At 46.0% G+C, this 26,042-nt stretch overlaps 2 protein-coding genes across 2 annotated transcripts in view; one reads left to right on the top strand and one right to left on the bottom strand.

Annotated features, from left to right (window-relative positions):
- RAP1GAP2 (RAP1 GTPase activating protein 2) overlaps positions 1–25,699 on the bottom strand; it is a 301,497-nt gene extending 275,798 nt beyond the window's left edge. The window contains exon 1 of the mRNA XM_065573327.1: positions 25,368–25,699. The gene's annotated coding sequence lies outside the window, so the exon portion shown is untranslated. The remainder of the gene's footprint in view (positions 1–25,367) is intronic.
- CCDC92B (coiled-coil domain containing 92B) overlaps positions 1–26,042 on the top strand; it is a 53,761-nt gene that overhangs the window by 6,275 nt on the left and 21,444 nt on the right. Inside the window, exon 2 of the mRNA XM_042857825.2 lies at positions 8,792–8,945. Within this exon, the coding sequence (XP_042713759.2) occupies positions 8,792–8,945 (154 nt within the window). The remainder of the gene's footprint in view (positions 1–8,791; positions 8,946–26,042) is intronic.

The raw sequence follows: 26,042 nt of genomic DNA, 5'->3' as shown, positions 1-26,042 counted from the left end.
CAAGTGATGGAGAAGTGCTGGACCAAGACTGTACAAGAGACCTTGCTTCTCTTCCTAACTCTGCCAAAGATTGCCTGTGTGACCACAGGCAAGTCATGTAGGGACTGACCCACTGCGGAAGCCTTCTGTTGACTTTGATGGGCATTGGATCCAGCTCTTGGTACCCGATTTTCATAGCTGCTATATACTCGCCACCTCAATGGTGAGTCAATGAGAAGGAAGCACTGGTGCTCAGCATCTCTGAAAAAATCAGACCCTTAACCTCTGTGCCTCAGCATTCCTAGAGAAAACAGGGATATAGGTATGTACCTACCCCCACGAGGTGGCTATGAGTTTGTTAGTGTTTGTGAAGGTCCTCAAAGTAAAGTGATTTGAGATAATTGAATGGAAGATGCTACAGAAGGGTAAAGCATTAATCAACTGTTCCTTGGCCAATAGGAAAAAATACTTTACATCAGGAATTACAGACAATGACCTGTGCATAGTTTCTCCATCTTGCAACATGGCACAGCAGTTAAATCTTGTGACTCTCACCTATATTCATTGAACTAAATGCTCAATGAATTGTCGCTCTCTCTACTTTACAGAGAAGGCAAAGAGAAAAAAGAAAGGGAACAATCATTCACCGAGCATCAGATTTAAAAATTCTTAAGCAATCCAGGTAGGTTAATGGATGGGCAGATTGCCACCGTAAGGCAGTAATTCAGCCATAGGGTTCCAATAATCTAAAACAAACACTTGAGCAGGTTATAAACGTTATCGGACACAGATTGAATTATAGCTTTAGTAATGGTTATAATATACAGAAGCACAATAAATAGAAGGGGAACAGAAGATTCCTTGTTTAAAAATGAAAACATTTGAAGAGTGGGTTTAGAGCTTGTGAAAGGTGACAGAGTGGCAGCCCTGAGAAACCTCTCATGCCACAGCGGGCTATCCCCATATCACTGCATTTCAACCCTGGTGTGACCCTGACCCTAACCCTAACCCCCGCCTCCACCAGCTAATGTAGACGATGACTCAATAGAGCTGTTCCATTTCCGGCTTCTCTGCTGTCTGCCCTTTGTGACAGCAGCATGACTGTGCCTGCTTACCAATGATGCCATGGTGTTCCAATGAACACAACTAAGTGCCTGTCGTGTCAACACAATCGTGCCATTCTCATTAATGTTCACAGCAATTTCACACATGCCCCCTGGTGATACAGCAGCTCCCTAAAACTTAGAAGTTGTGAAGAAGTCCAGCTCTAAGGCCTCTGTTCAGCAAAGCACTGAAGCATGTGCCTTAAGCAGGTGAGTAGTCCCACTGAAGTCAAGCACATGCTTAAGGGGGAGATTTCCAGAAGTTCAAATAGGAGTTGGGCATCTTACTGTCTTGGGAAATCTCCCTCTGAGTGCTTTGCTGCATCAGGGCCTATGAGAACTAGGTCAGCCACTGTGCTAGTCAAAGGAGCATGATACATCTAATATGTTTAAATGCCTTAGACCTGGTTTCTAACTTCATATTGGTGTTGTACCAGTGTAACTGCATTTAGTTTAATAATTAATACTTAGCTCTTACATAGGGCTTTTCAATCAGTAACTCTCAAGCACTTTATCCCCATTTTACACATGGGGAAACTGAGGCATGGCTCTGAAGTGACTCACGCAAGGATACCTAGCAGGGGAGTCAGTAGTAGAACCCAGGTCTCCTGAGGGCCTCCCCCCACCCCCATCTGTTCCCCTGACTTCAGTGGAATTACTCCTCACGTACACTAGTGTAAATCAGTGGAGAGTGTTCGGGCTTCTAATGGACTTGGAGCAAAGCTTGCAGTCCTTACTCAGGAAAAATTCCTGCTGTATCTATACTAGAGGCCAGAGAACCATATCACTGGAAGCTAGAGCTAGTTAGAAAGTGGTGACAGTGTTCATTAAAATTTTTTCAAAGCAGCAAAACCAGGCTCCTTAATTTAATGTTTACTGAGGAAATGTCAGAGGGGTTTTAATTCATTTCCCCCCCCCCCCATTTGGGGGTGGGGGGAAGCTATTTGCCAGTGAAAAATAGGTTCAATTGAAAATTTTCAACCAATTCTAGTAGAGACATTTAATGTAGACAGGACAATATCACTTCAAAATAAGTGTGTGTGTGTGTGTGTGTGTGTGTGTATATATACACACACACACACACACACACACACACACAGTTAAGTACTCTGTCCAGCCTACTGACAGATGTGTCCAGAGATGTGATTCCCACAGCTTCCCTTGAGAAACCCTGTTGAAAAATCTGGATAAATTTCACCTTTATGAATTTCCAGATATTCACGTTAGGGCAAATTCTGATCTTGGTTACATCTCCATAAATCCAGAGGCAGTGGAATTAGTCTAGATTAATACCAGGGTAAGTGAGAGCAGAACTTGTCCTTCGCTGCAATATGATTTGTATTTGCAGAGTCTCATGATGCCTGAACAATAGAGCCAGGAAGACGGAGAATTTATGGGCAAATGCATTATAATCACAGAAGCCATTAAAAAGGATTCCACAACTACTGTAACAAACATACAGCCATAAATAAAATATCCCCCTAGCATTCAATGAGCACTTATTAGATATTTATAAGATAGCAAATAAAAAGGAGTGCCAGCTCAGCTGAAATTGTTGTGTGCCATCATCATGACATGCTTTCAGCTTTGCCCATTATTTTAGTTATAAGTGATAAATGGTAAGATGGTTAAGAATGGATCACAGTTTGGCGATCTATTAGCATCCAGCTGCTAGTGCTGTATTTTGAATGGGATGAAAATGCAAATGATATTTTTGTTCCTAGCCTAAACATTCTGAAATGGGATGGACTTGCCAGAGAAAACTAATGAACAGGACTAAAGTTATATTGCTTCCACACAGAAAAATAGGAATAATTGGGAAGTCAAACTTATATAGACCTGGATTTTATTAGATTTGGGGGGGGGGAAAAAGCTAGAATTTAAGGACTGGATTGAGATTTGGAAGACATGCCTTCCCGGGGGAGTCAGGGACCCCTAGACACCTTGACATGGGCTATCCAGACATGCAGCAGTAAATAGGCAAAGGAGTACTTGCGCTTGATGTTCATTTACATTATCACTCCCTATGTAAAGGGACCTTAAAGCAGGTATAAATTATACTTTCCAGCGTTGCATAAAGTGGCCTTAATATAAATGTGGATCTGGCCTTTTCTATCTATTTGTGTTTACAAATCTCATGAGCTTCTGAACCTCCCATGAATGGTTCAATCTAGATGGTGGAAACATGAGAAGACCAGAAGTCTTGTTACTTTGCATTCATAAATGGCTCCCAGTGGTAGCCAATGGAAAACTACAACTACCAAGATAAGCTACATTCATGTTTATCCAAATTCCCTCTTTTTGGTGTTTTGAAGAATCCAAATACTAACCTCAGCAATACTGCCAGGGCAAAACTGGAGTGAGCCCATGGATTTCAATGGAATGATCAGAACAGAGATCCTGGTTTTTACTCTTCTGGGACTGCAACAATGAGTAATTTCAGTTCAATGCTCCCAGCAGCACATAAGAAAAGAGAATATTAATTGTGGCTCATGGCTCTAAGCAACTGAACACAGTGTCACAGATTTGGTGCACCCCCGTTTCAGTCCTTGTTGACAAATGTAAGCCTGACATCAGATGTAAAAATAAAGCATTCAGTGTTGGTTAGCCCAACTCTGCTCCCATTGAAGTCAAGGGGAGTTTTACCATCAGAGTTAAGCCAACCACCAATAAGAAATCTTAAATTAATTTTTTTTAAATCATTGGAGATATACCTATCTCCTAGAGCTAGAAGGGATCTTGAAAGGTCATCAAGTCCAGCCCCCTGCCTTCATTAGCAGGACCAAGTACTGATTTTGCCCCAGATCCCTAAGTGGCCCCCTCAAGGATTGAACTCACAACCCTGGGTTTAGCAGGCCAATGCTCAAACCACTGAGCTATCCCTCCCCCCAGCCCAAATGCCTCACTGTTCAGAAGGCTTCTTGGCAGCTTTGCTCATGAGGATGATCAACATCATTTTGTATACATTTAAAAGGAGATGAAATCTGACAAACCTATCTTCAGCTGGTGTAAATTGGCATAGCTCCATTTTAAATAGCTAACAGAGCTCTTGGCAGGGGTGAAAATAACTTAAAGGACTTACTGGTATGCTGGAGTCAGGGCCAGCTCCAGGGTTTTGGCCGCCCCAAGCAGCCAAAAACAAAACAAAAGCCGCGATCGCGATCTGCGGCGGCAATTCGGCAGGAGGTCCTTCGCTCCCAGGCAGAGTGAGGGACCGTGCGCCAAATTGCCGCCGAATACCTGGACGTGCCGCCCCTCTCCGGAGCGGCCGCCCCAAGCACCTGCTTGAGAAGCTGGTGCCTGGAGCCAGCCCTGGCGGGAGTCCTGAGCAAGGGGCGTGGCCTCTTCCGGTTGAGGCCTGGCCTTTAAATACCCGGGCCCTTTAAATCACCCCCGGAGCTACCAGCTGCACAGGCAGCTGGGTGCCCCGGGGCGATTTAAAGGACCCGGGACTCCGGCTGCTGCTACTGCAGTGGAGCTCCGGGCCCTTTAAATCGCCGCCAGAGCCCTGCCACCGCTACCCCAGGGCTCCGGCAGCCGGGCTCGGGAGGAGATTTAAAGGACCTGGGGCTCCAGCTGCTGCAGGGAGCCCCGGGCCCTTTAAATCGCCAGCGTGGGGAAGCCGGTCCGGTCCCGCACGGCGTACTGGCTCTTGCCGGTACGCTGTACTGGCTTACTTTCACCTCTGGCTCTTAGGGAAGCCAAGGATCGTTCAAAGGAGTGGAAACACACTGGGATCAGCAGAGGAGTGGGACTGGGACAAAGTCCAGACCTCTCTTCCTAAAAGCACAGGAAGCCATCAGCACTAACACTGCACAGTGGAGGTAGAGCTAAGGACCAGTCTTTCTGGGGAGTGGGGGTTACAGGTTCCTCCCTGAGCCTGATCTGCAGAAAATGTCTGTTCCTGCCACATCTGGGGAGCCTTCACCGTTTCGCTCGAGCTGCAGGGACTCATGCTTTTAGTTCTAGAGGTGCCCCTTCCCCCCGAACCCCACTCAATCCCCTGTGGGTCAGCCAAGATGGCAGCCATCACATAAGAAAGCCCCCCCCAAAAAAAAAAAAAAAACCTTCTGCTCCATGCCAGTGGACAGTATGGTCTTAGCCATCAAAAAACAATCCTTAATTTTAAAAAAAAAAAATCCTACTGAGAAGGTAAGCTATCTAGTCGTTAGAGCAAGGTCTGAATGTCAGGACTTCCCAGCCAGGTGATAAGTCAGACAAGTCACTAACCTCTGTGGCTGAGTTTCCCTCATCTATAAATTGGGTCTAAAGCCACCTAGCCAGGGATATGGCATGGCTGCATCAATGAAGATCTGAAAAGTTCAATGAGATCTGTGGAGGAAAAGTGCTAAACAATGCAAAGTATTAGAAAAGCCCACTCTAGTATCTGGTTATCAGCAAGTGATCACAACAGTAGCACTGTAAATATGGCAAAAAAAATTACGGATATTAGTTTAGCTTTAGTGCCTGATTTTGGAAGTCCTGATTTTAAGGCTCTCTCAAATTTAAAGAGGTTTTGGCAACAGAAAGTATTGAAACTGGTGTTTTCCGAGGCTTATTACAGTAATCAAGCTTATTTGATTGGGAGGAATGCCACCGAATTAAGTTAAAATGCACAAAAGTAAAAATCTGTGGGCTGTAAGCATAATCTAAAGCGTTGGCTTAATGTTGAACCTGGCAAAGGGCATCAGATGTGGAGGAAAAAAGAAATGGGAATAGCTTCTAAATGACGGAATGATGCTGGCAAAATCTTCCAAAGGATGGAGTGCAAGCACAAATCATCAACATGGTTTGCTACAAATAAAATCTATTGTTTCCCCCACCCTCTGGGTTTTATGCCTGGAATAAGGATGGCTGCCGTATCCACATGTGATGGTGTTTCCCAGATTCTTTGAGGTTTATTTTTATCTTTGCTGTGCAGCGGCACAGCAACGCAGGCTAATGCAGCACCATTACAGAAGAAGTTAACATGTAGTGATGAACTCCCTAACCTCCAGGAGCTCAGCCTCCGGGAAACAGAGTGGACACCACCACTTGTCCGTCATGTGAATTACCAGCAAAGATTGTTCTTCCTCTATAAGAGGATACGAATCTCCTTGCCACATAATACTGATTGGGTGAGACAGAGCATATTGTATTTTTCATGCATTAGATCTCATGCATTCAGAGTATGTAGCTTGTCAAATAATAACTGATGGGCCAAATTCACCCTGATGTAACTCCACTCAGGGGTGAATTTGTCCCAGATGCAACTCCACTCAGCGATGACTCTGGCTCCAGGGCATCTACTTTTAAAGCGTAACTATAAGATGTATGGGAAAGGAAATACACCACAGCCTTTTCTGCATATAATTGCTGTTGCTGAAACTGAACAAGTTCAGGCCAGGGCAATACTAGGATAGGAGACCTCCAAGGAAAACCTAGGAGCTGCAAGAAGTGGTCATGTGATTCAGTAAGTGATACCTCCGTCCTCCCCTCAGTCCTGAACCAATGCCCCATCATAATATTAGGCGGGTAGGGAGGTTGGAGACCACAGTGCTTTTGGACTTGCCTTCTTTGAAATAAAACCAATGTCCTAACTTACTTTTGGTCCTTAGGAAACACGACAGTTTTGGAAAGAGCAGGGGTGTTAGCCACAAATTCTGATACAATTATATCCTTCCTAGCTAAAAAAACTGATTCTGGTGCCACGGCCTGACTTGTTTTTAAATGTCCCAAGCAATGGAGCTTCCCCTGCTTCTCTCAAAACTATTTCAGAGTCTTAGTCCATATCACCACTGTGCTTCTGATAGAAGCTGCTTCACCTTAGGCCCCAGTCCTACTGAAAGCCTCACACAAAGTATTCACATGCACTCTAGCTCTAGGAGGGACAAAGAAGTGGATTCACAAAAGGCAATTTCTTTAAGAGGTCAGGATGTCCTAGAGACGGGGCTGAGCTGCAAATTGCAGCTCGGAATCCAGAAACAAATCCCTCTCCAAAGTTTGGTGTCTGGATTTGGGTGAAGAGGTTATTACAGATCATAGGGACCAGCTACAGAATTTGGATCCAGATCATAGGGACCAGCTACAGAATTTGGATCCAGATCAGAGTCCAGCTTCCAACCTAGGGGTTATGCAGATTTGAGCTTGGTTTCAAGCCTCTCTCTGAACGAGAGAGGACATTCACTGTAGAGTGCTCTGTATTAACCTCTCCACTGGAGACGTAGATAGTAAAATAGAGGACATTTTTATCTTACGCTGGGGACTGCTTTTAAGAATCAGTGAAGGAACTTCCCTATACCAAGGACCAACTGCTCTCAGTTTTGCTGGTGTAAAATTCAGTCAGTGGACTTGCTCCAGTTTATATCAGTAACCGAGCACAATTTGACTAAGCATGTTATTCCTCAACAGTTCTTCCACCATCCCATTATATATAATATTTTATACACATGCACACACTAAAACATTAAGGTTTCAAAGTCAACACTCAAAAGTTAGACAATGTCTAATTCAGCCTCCTTGTGCCTATGCATTATGATGCAGTCTTTAAACACATGATCACATCCTATTTTTTGCACTGGACCCCTGCCTCATTCAGTGCCTGACTTGCAGAAGTGTCAAGTACTCTCAGCTGCAAACAAAATCAATGGGAGCTGTGCTTTGAACATATGAAGTGCTATCTAATGCTATGTATTCTTAAAAAAAAAAAAAAAAAAAAAAACCATCAGGTGCTGGGTGTTTAAAGTCAGATAGAAAACTTAGCTGATACTTTTGACCTTATTCCCATTTTACAGATGGGAAATGGAGGCATGGAGATACCACCACCCCTCACTTCCCAGGGTGTTGTGAAAATGAAGTCATTAAATGTTTGATGCACTGATACTATAGTGAGGAAAGCCATCAAAAAAACCCAGGAGGAAATGCATAATTCTGTCTTCAGAGCAAGGTTTGAATAGTTGGCAGTAAGTAAGGAATGTATGCCCCATGCAATTGCGAGGATAAAACAAGTATTGAATAGCTGCTAATTCAGTGAGCACCAGACATTCTGTGTCCTGAATGAGGAAGGGTCCTATAGAAAAAGGAAATAAAATGTAAGAGTAATGAAAGACGGTGTAAAAAGCCATATGCACAAAGGTTCTGAATTCAGGTTGCAGAGGCATTTCAATGCAATTCTAGCAGTTCCTAACTTTTTAGTACTTGACTTTGCAGTTGTAGAGTGTGTGTGTGTGTGTGTGTGTGTGTGTGTGTGTGTGTGTGTGTGTGAGAGAGAGAAATGTCCTAGTTTCTAAAAAGTAAACTAAAAAGCCATGCCATCATCTGACATCACCCACATGGTGTCATCAGGCCTAGATTGCCTGCTCTACCTCAGACCCCATGTGTGGCCCTACGAAAGCAGCTTAATCTGGGTCCCCGCGCCCCATATACACAAGGGGAATGATAAAACTTCAGTCCAATCCGTTAATCTATCTGAGGCACTATAGCGATGGGGGTCCTATAAGTAAAAAGCATTGGTGAAATCTAAGTAAAGGGACTCAGAGGTGCCCCCAATGTGTGGGAAGAGAAAGGAAAGACTGGGGGTTCAGCCACTCATAATATATCTCAAGCAGTGTTCAATTCCCCCTTTTAAATGTCTCTTGTAAAAGCCGCAGGAATAATTTTCACCTCTCCAGCTGAATCACAAGCACAGTACGCAGCTGCATGTCTGATCACGAACCATTGACTCCCTCCAGGCTTGGACTGTTAATTTTGTTGCGATGGAGACTTTGTCCCTGGAGCACCAGATCCAGAGCGTGCAGCGACATATCGCCTTCCTGAAGAAGGAACAGATGGAACTGCTCCATGACCTGCACCTAGAGATTCTCCGATTGCAGAAGCACTGCACAGGTGAGTTCTTAATGTCATGACTAGCCTCATTTAGGGCACCTACATACATCTTCCCATAGAACAGGGACCACAGACATGAAAGCCATGTATACTTTGAAATGTGATCCTCTCCCAGTATGGTGTACAGGAATTGAGTAGTTATCCCTTTAAATAGTTGTGAACCCTCTTGTGGTGCTCACTGTGTTCTAGGTTTTAAAAATCAACCAGATCAGTGTATATGCATAACTAGGCCCTGCGTGGTTCTGTAGATTTAGCAACATGGTTATCTGGACCCTACTGTGCCTCTGATTTCTTCATGTAATTATTGCTGTGTAAAGGGGAAAATGGATTCCAAGCAGGAATTTGTGAATTTCCTAAAGGAGAAGGTGGCACATGCAGGTTTAGAAGCCATTGAACAAGGAGAATAATGTGTCATACTAGAATTACCCAATGATAATGCAAGAGCCAAAATCCACAACCCACAAAGCAGGGAAGTTCCCATCCATTTCACAATCCAGAACCAAACTCCACACCTGGCCCCTACATTTACCAACCAAGAAAGCCTTGCAGCATTTCAAGAAATGCCTCTTTTCATTACATGTTTTGATGGACAGAAGGTTAAATGCAGGGCCACCCAGGGGGAGGGGAGGGCAGGGCAAGTGGGGCAATTTGCCCTAGGCCCCACAGGGCCCCCCTATGAGAATATAGTATTGCAACTTTTTTTATGGAAGGGGCCCCCGAAATTGCTTTGCCCCAGGCCTCCTGAATCCTCTGGGTGGCCCTGGTTAAATGCTGCTTTGCAGTCTCCAGGCTAAATTGTCTAAGCAAGCTGAGGACACAAATGGGATTGTAAGAGGGGCTAAGGCTAAACCACACCACCTGCTCAGGCAAATGAGACCTACCAAGGTTGTAGCTCCTGGTCTGCTGTGAACACTCCCTGCTGTGAGCCAGTGAACTGGGAGTGGGTGAAGCCAAGGGGCTGGGAAGTGAATGGAGTTTTTGCTCTGCATCTGCTACCCCCTTGCATCTGGCCAATAAGTAAGGGAGGAAGCAGCAGCACTTTGCAAGGCCTGGAGTAACTTGTTCCTCTCCATGTTCTGAGGGAGAAGCATTTCCCACATTGCAGCCGAAGGTAAAATTTCCAGCTCAGACAGACATACCCACACCGGCTCCGATTGAGCTAGTGCGCTAAAAATAGCAACATGGCCACAGCTAGCTGAAACCTGAAGTACACACTCACGGCGTCTAGCCCCACCTGCTGCCCATGCGGCCGCAGTTACGCTGCTATTTTTAGTGCGCTAGCTGAATCCAAGCTCGCCCATGTAGGTCTCGCTGAGCTGGAAATTCCAGCTCCAACCCGGTTATAGACATTCCCAAAGAGAGGTGTCTAAGGCACAGCGTCTCCTGGGGCTACTCCTGAGAAGGGGGTAGCTTGTGCATCACCTCTTGCTTACGGCAAAAATGTAGATCTTAACTGGCTGCTGGGAATCCAATGCTGTCCTCTTTACTCACAGTACCACTGCAGACAATGGGATGGTTCATGGAGTAAGATACTCAATAGACCCCCAAGGGGAGCAGGTCCCCAAGCTCGGGCTAGCATCTACACTGCAGTTTTAGAGCCCTGCAGCCCGAGCCCCTTGAGACTGAATCAGCGGACATGAGCCAACCGTGGGTGTTTTATTGCAGTGTAGACATACCCTGAGCGTCCTTAATCCTGAATACTCACCCTGTTGGCACGGTTCTCATTTTACAAACGTGGTCCTACAATCCTAACCCGACATACGATGATCCCGCTGAATCCAATTTGAATAAAGCTTCTCTCCCAGCGTGGGTGACAAAATGCTACCTTGGCGGAGATACATGCTGGAGACTATGGGCATGTTTTACTCTGACACTCAGCTGGCAGAGTGCAAGATAAAACAGGTGCTTGTGCTTATAACCCATCATTATAAAGCTACCCTTTGGGTTCATTCTACAGTAGAACACAATGCACTTCTTGAGAGGGAATTAGCTTTTGAAACCTGTTCAGCCACTGCTCTGCGTTTGACTCACTATTGCAGGATAGATAAAGCAGCAATTCACTCGTCTTGGGGGGGGGGGAGGGGGGAGCACGAAAGATGATCCTGCCACTTCCTCCACTAATCTGTGCCTTCAGAGGTATTTTGCCTCTTGTTTATCGATTAAGATGTAAAAATAGTTCATTCTTTCTCCAGCACGCATAAGGACAGGAAAAAGGCTGGGCTTCATTGATAACAATAGGGATGAGATCATACCAAAAGTCTCCTTCAGAGCTACAGGAAATGTGGTCCTTTTTTTTTTTCTTCCCCTTTTTGCAGTGAGGAAATATGAAATCAATTCTCTGACCCCCACCTCGATCTAGAGCAGCCCAGGAACCTGCAACATCAGCAGCCCTCTTGTTTTGCTGCTTTATGACCGAGATGCTAGATAGCTTTAGCATCTAACAGCATAACTATATTGGGTTGCCCCCCGCCTGCTCATCTGAAAAATATCTTTCCTTGGCATGACTTTTTAAACACCACATCACAGTACAAGCTGCAGCTGTTTCCTCCTGCAAAGCAACCTCTCGCCATTGCCACAAGATTCTGAGTTTTTGTGGCCTGGGAAATTTTGTTTAATACAATTGTGCAAGTGGCACAAAGGAAGACCTTGCCCAAGGGGTAATAATGTGTTAAAGCAGTTCAGACTAGAGCTAATGAAAAATAGACCTATATAAAAAGCTAGGTATTAATCTGAAACTGCTTTTACAACAAGGTAAAGACCCAGACCCAGTATCTTCTGCTCTAGGCCAGAAGATCTGTGAGCTATAATAGGAAACAAATTGTTAAGGATCTCATCACTTAAATATACCATAGGGGCAATCCAAATCTGACAAGGGAGTGGACTAGATTGTGATTGGGCCTTGATCTTTGTTAGAATTTAGGAAATCTAATCAAACTAATGCAATCTCCGATTTCTATCATTCATGATTGCAGCATGAATTCCAAACATGGAGACATTAAAGAATTACTAAGGGACTGATTCTGCAAAGTTATAGGACACCTAGGGAGCTTCAGACTTGCAGTGTTTAGGAACCCCACAGGGCACATGCCTGAAGATAAAACTTTTGCAGATCCTAGGCACTGCACAGGAGAGGCGTTGGCAGGCCAAGGAGCTTATCTCCAGCTCTGCAAATCTTAGACATGAAGCTTGAAGCCAAGGGGGGGGGGGCGCGGCGGCAGGACCACAGCTTCAGCGTATGCTAACTGGGGAGCCACAGGAACCTTCGGGGTTGTGTGAACCGGAGTTTGGGAAAGTGAGGGTCACTTTAAAATCCTGTCCTTGCCCATGGCAAAAGATGAGCAGGTCCGGACAGATATTTGCTCTTCATAAAGCCTCTCCAGATGAAGACAAACGATTCACATAACTCCCTCCCATTGCTGAAATTTGTTCCAACTTGTACAGTATCTTTCATCAATAATTCAGCAATGACTAATTACTCATTGTCTTCCAGCTCTTCTCTCTCACCGACTCCAAGGAAACAAAGATGATTTTGTCACTGCAGACTTATCTATTTTCCCATCCCTTTCATACTTTTGCTGCTCTATTTTTTAACTAGGCCCAAATGCAGCTCTTCCAGCCATGAGAGGAAATAGATTTCTTGTGCATAAGTCAGGTTTGGAGGCTTTGACATGCCCACTGGCATCAATGACCTCATTACAAACTTGGACATTATAGATCATTTCTTCCCAACCGTGTCTAAGGATCGTACCATTTTACCAGATGATCAGCTGGTGTAAATCAGTAGTGCTCCATTGGCTCCAGAGCTAGGCTGATTTTTGCTAGCGGAGGCGCCATAAGACTTTTATACCACTGATACCGGTCATCTATCCTGTGTCCGACACCTTAATGTCGGAGTGCCTCTCAAAGTCGTAGATGCATACACAAGCTCAGTGGTTTGAGTTTTGGCCTGTTAAACCCAGGGTTGTGAGTTCAATCCTTGAGGGGGCCACTTAGGGATCTGGGGGGGAAAAAAAATATCAGTACTTGGTCCTGCTAGTGAAGGCAGGGAGCTGGACTCAATGACCTTTCAAGGTCCCTTCCAGTTCTATGAGATAGGTATATCTCCATATATTATCATAAGATCTGTGAAAATGAGGTCCAGTGTGGGCAGAAGCAACGCAAGATCTCCCACTCCAGTGTACTTCATCTTTGTCCTGGATGTGCCCATGAGCCATTTAACCCTTGATTTCCTTGATGAGGTTTCCAAGACTGAGGACCATTGATAATGCTAGTTTTAGTGAGGAAGATACTCTCTCAGGCTGGTTCCCAGTGGCCAGGTATCTTATGTCACATACAACATCAAACAGCAGCAACTTTTGGTCGTGCTCATTCAGGGCTGGATCTGATGTCATATTTCAATGATGTCCTTTATCTTTCAGTATGAGACTAGCACCGGGGAGAACCATATGGCGTTGTGTGTGTTCTAAAAGGAACTTTTTGCTACTTTAGCAAATTCTCCCATTCCCCAGCATTACCTTTCAGAATAGCTGGTTTGTCTTAATCCTACCTTCTCAGATTCCAGAGGAATTCTAGACACAGGTCGCTGTAAGCAGAGAGCTCCAACAGTAATAGATGCACCATTTTCCTGTTTGCTTGTCATTTCTGACAACGAGCCTCTCACCCAAAAGAGCTTTTCATTCGGATATTGACAAGATGTTGCAACAGGGTTACTAATAACGACTCATCAGGAAAAATCCTTAAAAACCACTGCGCCGCCTCCTCCGGGGAAGTAATGAATCCGAGATCAGCAGGAGCCCTTTGTACAGCCTGTCAAATGTGCTGCGGATTAAGTAGCAGCTTCCCTCCCCTGAAGCCTTCCCTGATGCCCATAAATCTATTGAGCACCTTCCACATGTAACCACAGTATGAGATTTGCCTGCCTGACAACCACCATCACCTGCCATGTGGCGACAGGCAATCTCGGGTGGACCACAGGATGATTCATTCTGGACCATCCACCTTTCCAGCAGCATGCTCTCCCCACCCAAAGCATCCAGGCAAGTCAGTGGATTCCAGGAATCTCCGTTCACCTTTTCACAGCTTTAACCAGTGAAACTTTGGAAAGAAATGAGTGCAAGTTCACAGAAGGCGTCGTAATTTCTGGCACGGGAGCAAAGTTAAGCAGTGAGCTAAAGGCATGTAAAGTCTGCTGAATATTTGACTGGAGGTCATAAATTACAACTGGTTAATGGCATTCACAGCAGTCGGAGTGAGATTCCTGGGTAGCAGTTTACCAAATGGAGTTATCCTTCCAATGCGGGGGAGGGAGAGGAAACTCAAAATGGAAGAATTCCAATCCTTGGCACTCCCAGCCAGCAAATTCAGCTGACATCCTTCTTCGCCGTCTAGCACTGTTTAGATGACATGGGGTGGGTGAGGGGAGAGCATCTTTACTAAATATTGCAGCCAAATCCATTTCAGATGAACCACATTCCCCGGGTGAGTTCAGAAGTTCCCCCCACATCAACACCCTCCCTTGTTTACAGTACCAGATTTTATAGGAAGAAAAATGCTGTTAACAGCCCTGCAGTGATTCATATATTGAAATGACAGCAAACTTGGCTTCCCTCCCCACTCCCATTTTCATTTGCGCAGCATAAACACATCAGAAATAGAAATGGATTTGTTCTGACTATTTTTCCTCTTTCCCGATCCCTTTCCAGTAACTAGAGGGGAAATTTAAATCTTTTGGCAGTAATTCGTGCGATCTGCTAGCTCCTCTGAACAGAGGGCTACGTAAGGGAGAGCAAGCAGGAAGCATGGGGCCTTGAATTTCAGCAAGAGGTCCTGAGGTGGTAGCTTAAGGGATTAGCCACGGAATCAGGCACTGACCGTAGGAAATCTTCTTTCAGATTTCCAGACAGTGATTTCTGGGTCTCCTCATCTTTTGGGTTCCCAGTTTGAGCCACCTTGAAGATTTTCAGGGGGAGAACACTCAGCACTTTCTGAAAACCAGCCCACTTCTTAAAGTGTCTCCAGTTGCCTCCCTCCGCCTCCCAAATTGACACCCAACTATCACTTGCCATTTCTGGCCTTGAGTTTTATTCTCAATTCTAGAATGTGACCTTGAGCAAGGCACTTCACCTCACTGGGCCACAGCCAGTGAGACCCCACCGGGCTTGAGTGAGACCTCCTGCTCGTTCGACATGGATGCAACACCACTACGCCTGGTTCTCCATTGCCCTTCACCTTGTGCCATCATTTATACCAGTGCACAGTGAGTGTAAAGGGTTCCCATGGTGATGTGGTGGTGTTTTACACTCACTTCTCACTGGTGTACATGAGTGCACAAGGCCCATCACCCTCAGTGGAGTAACTGCTGGTTTGCACCAGTGCGAGTGCAAAATCAAGTCCCATATTTCTGAAATGACAGTATCCAAGAAATTTTTCCCCTGACTTCCCCCTTCTATGGTCTTACCCCTTCCACAACACATGCATCAATAAGACAAAAGCAGCACCTTCCTTGAGAATAAGAGGCAATATTGACATGCAGAGGTTGGATTCCATGTTGGATGGATCCTTGTTTGACAATCTGTCTGCAGAAGATAAGAGCGAGGCGGGATTTGATAGCAGCCTTCAACTACCTGAAAGGGGGTTCCAAAGAGGCTGGAGCTCGGCTCTTCTCAGTGGTGGCAGATGACAGAACAAGGAGCAATGGTCTCAAGTTGCAGTGGAGGAGGCCTAGGTTGGCTATTAGGAAAAACTATTTCACTAGGAGGGTGGTGAAGCACTGGAATGGGGTTACCTAAGGAGGTGGTGGAATCTTCATCCTTAGAGGTTTTTAAGGCCCAGCTTGGCAAAGCCCTGGCTGGGATGATTTAGTTGGTGTTGGTCCTGCTTTGAGCAGGGGGTTGGATTAGATGACCTCCTGAGGGCTCTTCGAACCCTGATCTTCTAGGATTGTCTTGAGAAATGGCAACATATAAACTGCTGCCTCACCAGTGGCTGCTTGCATCAAGCAAGCTGAAATAAAACAGTAAATCACTCAGATCTTTCCTGTTCAAATTCAGCGCTGTCAGGAATGATCAGTGCTAAGAAGCAAAAGGGTGTTCATTTCCCTTTGACACAGCCACAGGGAGGGACCAACCCAAGCTTCCCAAACTAGCCAAATGACACAGTTGGATGTAGCAAGTTGGCAGTTGTGTAGTGTTAAGGCAGTTTACTCAAGCCAAGGGATTCTAAGGGCAGCAACCAACACACATTTACAAAGTAGAACATCGTAAACTGCTCTGTAGTGCAAATGCTTGGAGTTTCTATTGTTAGGTCACCTAGCTCTGACCTGGGAGGGAGATGGGCTGTTCCTCTGCTCTCAGGTCTGCAGGCTTGGCAGTATGTTGTTTATAACCCATCCTATTTTAAAAATTAAATGAAGGAATCCAAGTTAAGGGAGAACCACCAATGGGGAAGGATTTTAGGCTTTTAAAACAGTTGAGGGCCTTAAATGTGGTTGGTGGGCTTTAGTTGTAGTGATAGGCAGTGGTCCATGGCCCGGTTCTCCCAGGAGGTATGAGAAACTGCCACTGAAGTCAATGCAAGGTATTTGTAGCCTGGGGAGGGAGAATTGAGGAGGCACAATTCAGCCTTTGCTTAGAGCCCTCTTTAGCTTTGCCAGAGCAAAGACTGATTAAAGACACCGTGATTAGGTCTGGGGAGAGAGGGAGGGAGATTAGTGCTCCGTGACTTTGCCTCTGTCTTGCATGTGACCTCTTATCAGTATATAAAAAGCATTTCCAAGACCTGAAGGAAGTTAATGCTGAAGAGAGGGAGGGAGTGTATGTGTTTTAAAGAAAATTTAGGTCACACATTCAAAGAAAGCAAGGCAATCAAGGTTCCGCTGCAGCAGATGCCAGCCCTGCTTGGAACACTCCTTTTGCTGGAGGAGGGGAGAGAGGAGAAGGGGGGAGTTAAGGCCTGACAGTACATGAGTGGTGCTGCCAACTCTCCTTCCCACAGATACTGTACCACACATGTTGCTTATGCAACAGACTTGCCTTCCACCCATGCATTGCAAATGAAAAGCCCAGAGTTGGCTCCCTGCTAAATACAGCACGAGACCATTATAAAGCACAGTGCTCTCCCCACCTCATACCAGACCATCAGTAATTTCACTTTGATAGAAAGTCTGTATCATGAGACAATGCAGACCCAGAGGGACTAGCAAAGCTAAGGTCTGATCCTGCAGCCTTTACTCACATCAGTAGTCTCTCCTCCTGTAAAAGCCCTTACTTAGGCAGGACACTGTTCTTCCTGGTTCGTTCTCGCTCTCAAACATTATGGTATGTACACAGGTGCCAGATTCTGCAAGTCCTTATTCAGATGAGTAGTCCTATTGGTTTCAATGCAGGATCAAGGCCCCTATTATGTACATCAAACATTGAGACCGAAATTCCAAGCCAGGGAGAGCAGTGTCTTGTTCTAAAAATACAGCCACAGGAGACTTTGCTGCGCTTGTAAACGTCATTTGAAATATCCCTTGTATCCCATTTTAGCTTTAGAAAAATAAAGCAGTCGATATTGATTTCCAATGGGACAGAGTGCTGAATGGTTTCCAGAAATGACAGTATGTTCTCCATTACTGGTACAGTCACTACAGATTTAATTTTAAAGACAAAGCACAGAGGCCTTGCGGGCGGGGGGGAGGGGGGCGGGGGAAGAGAATCAAGCAAGTGATTAGTTTCTGAAGTGTAGCAGTGTCTAATGTGGTGTGCTAGTGGGGAGATTAAAGTCAATATGAAAGCAGATTAACAGAAAAATCTAGGACAAAGATTAACCATTTAAGTTCAATTTTGGGAAAAAACCCAACAACTGAATTTTGATGTTACTCCCCCCACACCTCCCTTAGCTCTCCAGCTGCTTTAGGTTTGGTGGTTGCATGATAATTATCTTGAAAGATAATTTGTAAAGGTTTGGGGGTTAAAAGCGAACTATTAATAGATGCAAAATCACCCCACCCCTGCCCCCATCATGCCTAGTAAAATCATGTTTGTAGCCCAAGGCTAGGAAGAGGGAAAGAAATGGGATTCTTGGGTTGAGCAGTCATTTTTGTAACGCGTCTATAATCATCCCTAAAAGATCTGTGTGTGAGAATGAATGGTCAGTGTCGTTTTTAACTGAGATTCACTGAAGTGACAAGCTGCACATTTGGTCTGGAGTAACTTTAACTGTCTTGGATTGACATTTTCCTATGGTCTCTCACCAAGCAGATTCATTCCCAAGCAATTTGTTTCATCCTGGTTTAATCTGATTTTTATACGGTCAAGGCCTACCTAGCTGATAATGTCCCAGTTCTGAATTAGGAGGACAACTCCCCTTAGGCCCTGATCCTGCAAACACATGCATAACTTCATGCATCCGAGTAGACCCATTGAAGTCAATGCAACTACTCACTAGAGCAGGGGTTCCCAAACTTGGCTTGCGGCTTGTTCGGGGTAAGCCCCTGGCGAGCCACAAGACGCTTTGTTTACCAGAGAGTCTGCAGGTACAGCCGCTCGCAGCTCACTGTTCCCAGCCAATGGGAGCTGCAGGAAGCGGTGCCTGGCCCACGCCGCTTCCCGAAGCTCCCATTGGCCGGGAACGGCGAACCGCGGCCACTGGGAGCGGCCGTACCTACAGACACTCAGGTAAACAAAGCGTCTCACAGCCCACCAGTGGCTTACCCTGAACAAGCTGCAAGCCAAGTTTGGGAATCCCTGCACTAGAGCCGGTTGAAACCAGAGTTTCCATTGGTCAGGAAATTCCGACATTTCAAAAGTTTCCTGTTGCCCTGAATTTAAAGATTCAGAATTTCCTGGAAAATGAAAGTTTAAGATTGATATTTCTGAATCCACCTTACTGCAATATTTCATTACAATAAGGTCAAAGCAGTCATTTTGATACACACAGACAAGCATGCACAAACGCAGCCTGGTAGTCAGAGAAAAATGAATTGTGGCATGTTGGATATGATCAAGAAGTAGATTTAGACCTGTCATTTTTACCCTTCTTTCAGTCACTGCTTAAGGTCTGCCCTCCATCCCCAGAGAACGCAACCCCTCTGCCCAATGGTCAGAAAGGCACTGAGGGACTCCAGAGGGAAGAGCAGCAAGCTCTCCTTGGATAGGGCCACCAAACTGATACAGGGCTTTTGAAGTTGCTGCTAGGAAAGCAGAGTTGAGAAGCCTCAGAATGCAGCAAATGAACATGCACATGGACACACTCATGCAATGGTTTCATTGTGCATCTCATGAAATTTGGCATTTTCCTTAAAGCCCCAGCTCTGGAGTCGCACAAAAACCAGAGAATCTCAGCTTTCATTTTAAAAAGGTAATTATGGAGAAAAGCTTGAAAACATGATCTGTAAAGCCTCCAAGACTGGAAAGCAAAGTAAAAGAACCCAGAATGCAGAGTTTTGTAAATCTCATTTTTAAGCCACTCTAGTGATTTGGGGGGGTGGAGTGGGGTGTCTGACTCACGAGTTTTGAATCTTGGGATTGGCAATTCTGAGCATGTTAAGGATTGGTGTAAAGAACTCCCATTTGCCCTGCACAACAGCAACAAGTTTCATTGTTCCTACAAAAACCCAGGCATGATGCTGCATGTTCTGGAGCAATATCTACTGGCACTTTATCTGTTAACATCTAGAGAGCTTCTGGAACAGCAAATATACCTACGTGTATGCACACAAACACAATCCTGTACCCAAGCATACTAGGTGTATGCAAACATAGGTATCTATGCACACACAAGCACTCACACATGAGCATGTATGTGTAGAGACATGCATGAGTGCACATACATGTTTATACGTGCTTGCATTCATATAGCATGTTTTTCCTAGAAGTTAAAAACTGATCTTTGTTCAAAGGCAGCCAGCACCCACGGGTGTTTTTCATTCTCCATCTTGCAACGCTCTTTGCTGCTAGCCTGGCCTCCCTATGCAACCGCCTCTGGGGCTGTCCTGATTACACTGTGACTGAAGACAGAGCTGTGGTGCGACTGCATAAAGCACACACCCTGCCCATCTCTGCTCCCGGCAAACAGCATGACAAGACCCAGGACTCACAATAAGCTGCGCTTGATGCTGGCTTTGCTTTTCTTAGTGAGAACATGTCGCTCTGATGCCATGCTTTTTCATGCCTCAAAATGCTCCGCAAACATGAACTCCACAGCCCTGTGACGTAGGTACAGTCACCCCTCATTTTGCATGTGGGAGAAACTAAAGCAGAGGTTAAGTGACATTTCCAAGGGTACAGATGGAGGGAGCACATGGCTCCTTTCCCTGAGCTCAGATCACTAGACCCTCCCTACCCCCCCAATCTGTCTCCCTGACCTACTCCCTGTTAGAAGCTACTAGACCCAGGGATTCTGAAGCAGTGCAGAATGCTTGGCATTCCAACCGTAGGCGCTCCTAGCTCATAACCATTCTGTAGCAGTGCTGTGTCCACACTGTGTCCACAAGTCTAATTCCTGTGCCAGCTTTGGGGCTCAGCACCTGCGCAGCAAGACTATAGGCTGCCAAGCGAACAAGTCTATGGGTTGCCAAGTGTTGGACATTGTGTGGTTGGTGCACTTAAGACTGCTCTGCTGTGATGCCACAGCGCTTTAAAGGAACAGAGTGGAGGGTAGCGTGCAGTGGCAAATTAAGGCAGGATGCCTGGGATTTGGGCCACCAGACTTGAGGCAGCAGGAGATCCTGACAAAGAAGTTAAGAGGTAGATAGGGCTGTGTTAGCTGGGCTGCTACATTTGGAAGGAAGATCAAGGACTCAGAATTGCAGGAAACCCCAGATCCATTAGATATATCTGGGAGGTAGAATCTACTTAGGGGTCCTCAAAGTTTTGATGGATCCAGGTCCCTTTAGCTTTAATCCACCCATATGGCACTTTTCCAAGGAGCAGGAGAAGTCATGACACAAAGGCCCCCTTTAAACAGTGATTCTGGAGGGCCTTCCTTTCTCCAAAGAAGCTTTCAGAGAGAAGTTCCCTTCCCCCCCCATCCCTTACAACAGAACTTGGTGTGGAAGGTTAAAGTAGTCTAGAAATGAGCCTGAGCATCAAAATTTGCTTCAGATTTCAACACACACACACAAGTTTCAGAGTAACAGCCGTGTTAGTCTGTATCCGCAAAAAGAAGAACAGGAGTACTTGTGGCACCTTAGAGACTAACAAATTTATTAGAGCATAAGCTTTCGTGGACTACAGCCCACTTCTTCGGATGCATATAGAATGGAACATATAATGAGGAGATATATATACACACATACAGAGAGCATAAACAGGTGGGAGTTGTCTTACCACACACACACACACCCCTCCAAGTCTGGGCACATGCAGATCTGTCACAGAAATAGAAACCAGGCAGAAAAGAGGAAGGATGTTCCTGTGGCAGGACAGCCGGATAGGGGTTTGAGAGACCTGGGTTCATTTCTGTGTTCTTACCACAAAGACTTCCTGTGTGATCTCTGGCAAGACACTGCGTCTCTATCTCAGTTCCCCTTCTGAGAAATAGGGACAATAGCACTGCCTTACTTCATAGAGATGTTGTGAGGCACTATGGAGGCCATGTACGTATCTAAGATAGATGAGAAAATCCAGGTCTGGAGCCAGGTTCTAATTCCAAATCCCTACCAGGTTAGAGGCATTTGGATGTGGAGATTTGCTTTGGAGTCATCCCTGTAACAAGCCTTGACTGTGCAGGCAATTCTGTGAAAAATCCCCTGCGTTCGGATTTCTTTCTTGAACTGAGCATCCAAAATTAGTGGCCACTTTTGAAAGTTTGGTTTGCCTGTACCAGTCGTGACCCTGCGGCATCCACATAATATCAAGTAAGCAAACAAATGACCCCCCCCCCCAAAAAATGGTGATAGGTTTCCTATCTAGTGTGTGTTGCGAGTTATTCACATCATGTGGCATCACCATCTCGAGAGAGGCTATCCCGTCGTCATGAACAGCACATGGGCAAATGCCAAAAGCAAACCGTCAGCAGAATTAGTAGCAAAGTACTGGTGTGTTAATTAGTGCCCAGGTGGAAGAGAACTGCAGGGGGTTCTGTGAATTACTGGTAGGCAAACATCATGCAGGATCTTTTAAAAACAAAAAAACCAAACAAAAGTATTAAGTCCAGGACAGAGACACCTAACGGAGAGACCCTTCCCTTAAAAGAAAATAAAAATCTCAGACGAGAAAGACAGTTGGGATTTCCCAAGCAGCCCAGGTTTATTTTTAATAGATCAGTAAAGGTATAGGATACTACAGCACAGCAGGCATTTTATCTGAATACAATTGCTCGAGGCATTGTTAGAGTCAGACGATTGGGAGCCAGGGGCAGGGCCTAAGAAAAGAACATCCTGCCTGCAGAGCCAGAGGCGGCGCAGGATCGGGTTCTATGCTTTCAGGAGATGCAGCACAGAAAACACAGTCCAGGTGGGCAGGGAAGAGACACTTTATGCCACTTTTTTTTTTTTTTTAAATACACATTGCCTGGAGTCTGGGCCTAGTGCAGCCCTCTGCACAAGTTAGAGCAGCGATTGGCTGTTCTGATTTACAGCAGCCTTCTGATGCCATCCATGAGCTGCGTCACAACCCAGAATTTCCATCTCCGCATGCGCTACTGAGACACCCACTCCCACTGGGGCTTGGGGGCAGCCTAAGGCTACTGACAGGAGCCCTACACTGTGTGCACTGAAGGAAAACTCCCAGGCTACTTGCAGCCTCTTTATAGCAGTAGCACTTGGGATTGAAGGGGGAGGGGGTGATAATCTCTCCTCTACTTTTATGAGGCTATTATTTTTATTTCAGTAGCATTTGGAGCGCCCAGCCAAAATCAGGGCCCCATTGTGAGGCCACATTAAAAGCTCCCACTTGGAAAAACCTGTGGTCTAATCTGTGACACTCAGGAATGCTGTAGGACTGTTTTGTAAAGGAGACACAGCACTCTGCTGGCAGACAACAGCCAATGGCTAGAACAAAGAAAGGACAAAAGATGCTTGTCCTGCTATAGCCAGAACTCGTCATTCTTAAACACGTTGCACTGCTTAGATACTCTTCTATGTGGGTGGGAGGTTTAGAAATGCTGACAGAGAGACAACAGCCAGATTCTGCTCTCACTTGCATTGGTGTAATCCTGTTGATTTAAGTTGTGTATTTCTGGAGTTGCACTGGTGTAACTTAAAGCAAAATCCTATGGGGTCACATCTATGAAATATTAACATACAGTTAATCCGGCTGGTGATAGAGCGGTCTGTGTGGGAGAACAAGGAACAGCCTGATAAAGCAAGCCAGGAATAAAACTCCCCATGGAACAGTAATGACATATTTCTGGGGGTGACTGACATGATCACAGCAGTTTTGCATAAAATAGCAAGTCTTGTTGGTATGCATGGTTAAAGAGAAAGTACAGTTGGTCTTTCCCATTAGACTAAGGGCTCCTCTACATGATGCATAGTGCACAACAGGCTGGTGCACACTAGAATTAACCCCCTGCTGTTGCACACTAGGTGGCCCATGTGGACCCTGCTGGTGTGCACTGCTAGTTCCCTATCACACATTGAGAGCACCCCATTTCAAAACAGGACTACATTAACATGCACTACGGAACTTGCAGTGAACACCAGCAGGCTCCACATGGGCCAGTTAGTGCATGACATGGTAGCGTAGACTAGAATCTACACCCCAGCTAGTGCACGCTAACGCACCATGTAGACAAGCTGAGACACAGCCGCTCAGTCCCCTTAGGGACTGTCTACACTGGCCATTTACAGCGCTGCAACTTTCTCGCTCAGGGGTGTGAAAATACACCCCCCTGAGCGCAGCAAGTTTCAGCGCTGTAAAGCACCAGTGTAGACAGTGCTTCCAGGGCTGGTAGCTACGGCCCTTGTGGAGGCAGCTCTGCTGTGACCACACAAGCCACATTAAAGCACGTAGACTATCCCTCACTCTCCAAAGGAGTCACGATCAGCATTTTCTCATTGTTCCAGGATATCTAACTATTTGGCAGGCTCTAAAAGTCTCCAAGCCAAATTGTTTGGGCTTCTTTTGTTCATTCACACTTTCTAATCTGTGCCTGCACTTCATTTTAACAACAAACACTTAGGCTTGCATGATCATTAAAAAGAAAAACCTGATATTATCGCCAACATTGCTGACGTTTGCCCATATCAAAGTTTGCATTATTCACAATATTGTTAATACAACAATGAGTATTTGTAGCACAGTAGCTCCTAGTGAGATTGGAGCCCCATTGTACATAGATTGTAAGCTCTTTGGGCAAGGACTGTCTAGGTAGGCGAGACAGACTAGAGAACATACTAGAAGAGTTATACCAGTATGAGTCTGTCAGTTAGGGAGGAGGGGGGTGACCCGTAGCACAGACACATTGATACCAGTATAAAGGTGCTGTTACAACACGTACCATCTCCGAGCATCGCCTCACAGCCAGACCGATCCTTGCAGCACTCCGGCTCAGCTTCCCCACAACTCTCTTTGGCTACTCCGGCCATGGAGGTGACTGGGCCCTCCAGCCAAGCCACTTTAAAGCAGTCTGCCCTTTAGACTTTGTCTAACAGACCCATAAAACAGAGGATCTTCAGCCCAGCATCTTTTCTTATCAGCCTGGTCTCAACACCCACCACAGGTATCCAGGCTCTGAGCCACACCACCCTCCAGTCCAGGCCCCAATCTTCTACACAGGCATCTTGGTGGCCACAGTCCTCAGACAGCCCCCTGGCCCTCACCTAGCCTTCTGCCCCTCCATCCCCATAGGAGCAGCCTGACCACTCGCCTCCCAGTTAACCCTCAAATGCTGGGCCCCTCTTTGTAGAAATCCCAGCCCCTGCACCCAGGGCCAGCCCCAGACCAAATGGTGCCCCAGGCGAGGAGCATCTTCAGTGCCCTCCCGCAATTTGGAATACCTTAGGAGATTCTACAAAGGTCCAGAACATTCTAGGAGGTCAGTGAAAAATGACTCCGCATACAGAATACCTGGAACATGTTACCTCAGACAATCTATTTTCCCTTTTGATCACTAAAAACAAAAACAGCACCCCTAGCCTAGCACACACCCCAAGCCCCGCACAGTCACCTGGGTCACCTGCCCCTAAATCTGGCCCTGCTTGCCCCTCACTACAGGTGTAGGTGGGCAGGGCTAACTGGCTCTGAAAGGGGCAGGCTGCCCTGTTGCAGGTGCTTTATCTTATTTTACTACCTGAACTAGAACAAGCTATAAACTCTTTTAGATTAGTGTTAAATCTATCTACAGTATGGGGTAATTGCTGCTTTAATTATGAAGGCATAGTTAAAGCAGCAGAACTTTCCACAGTTGACAAACCCTAAAGGTAGGCAAAAGGAATTGTGATTATCCCCATATTAGAGTTTGGGAAATGAGGCAGTCACAAGGAGCACCACTCACCACTGGTCTGGTGCCTCCTCCTGCTGCTTGCTCTGGGGATTAGCTCTTGACGTCAACACCCGCTTCCACAGCAGTTCACATGCTGTTGCTCTGTCTCTCCCTCTGGTCTGCAGCCCGTCTCTCGCTCCAGAAACTGCACCGTGGTCATGGCTCAGCCCTGGAGCCAGGTCATTCCGTATTTCCCCCTTCCAAGGTGGCAAAGTCCCTCTCACTGCCTCCTGGCACCACTCCCGCCATGGCTCCTAGGAGAACCCCACCCTGGCCTGACTCCAGGTTGCAGTCCAGGGACCTGCAGCTCAGCAGTTCTGTGCTTTTCTCTCTCAGCCCTCACTGCTCCTTCCAGGGACTGCTTCCTACCACACCTAGTTCCCTTTTTTTTTTTTTTTCTCTCTCTCTCTCTCTCTCTCTCTCTCTCTCTGGGTGTACCAGCACCAAAACCTCCCTCTTCCCAGGGACTACTACTGCCTGCCTTTCTCAACAGCCCTCATCTGTTGCCAGCTACTTGGTTCTTTACAGACCCCTCCTGTTGCTGCACAGCTGAACCTGTTTCTAATTAGTTCCCTGCTCCATGGCTCTTCCTCCAGGTGAAGCCTGTGGAGTTAATTGGCCTGTGGGCCACCTTAACCCCTTCTAGTCCTCTGTGGGGTGGTCCCCCCATCACAGACCCAGATCCTC

The sequence above is a fragment of the Chrysemys picta genome, chromosome 19, assembly GCF_011386835.1.
Source record: "Chrysemys picta bellii isolate R12L10 chromosome 19, ASM1138683v2, whole genome shotgun sequence".
Taxonomy (NCBI): Eukaryota; Metazoa; Chordata; order Testudines; family Emydidae; genus Chrysemys; species Chrysemys picta.
Note: the sequence above shows the minus strand (reverse complement) of the source record. Positions and strands in the feature narration are given on the sequence as shown.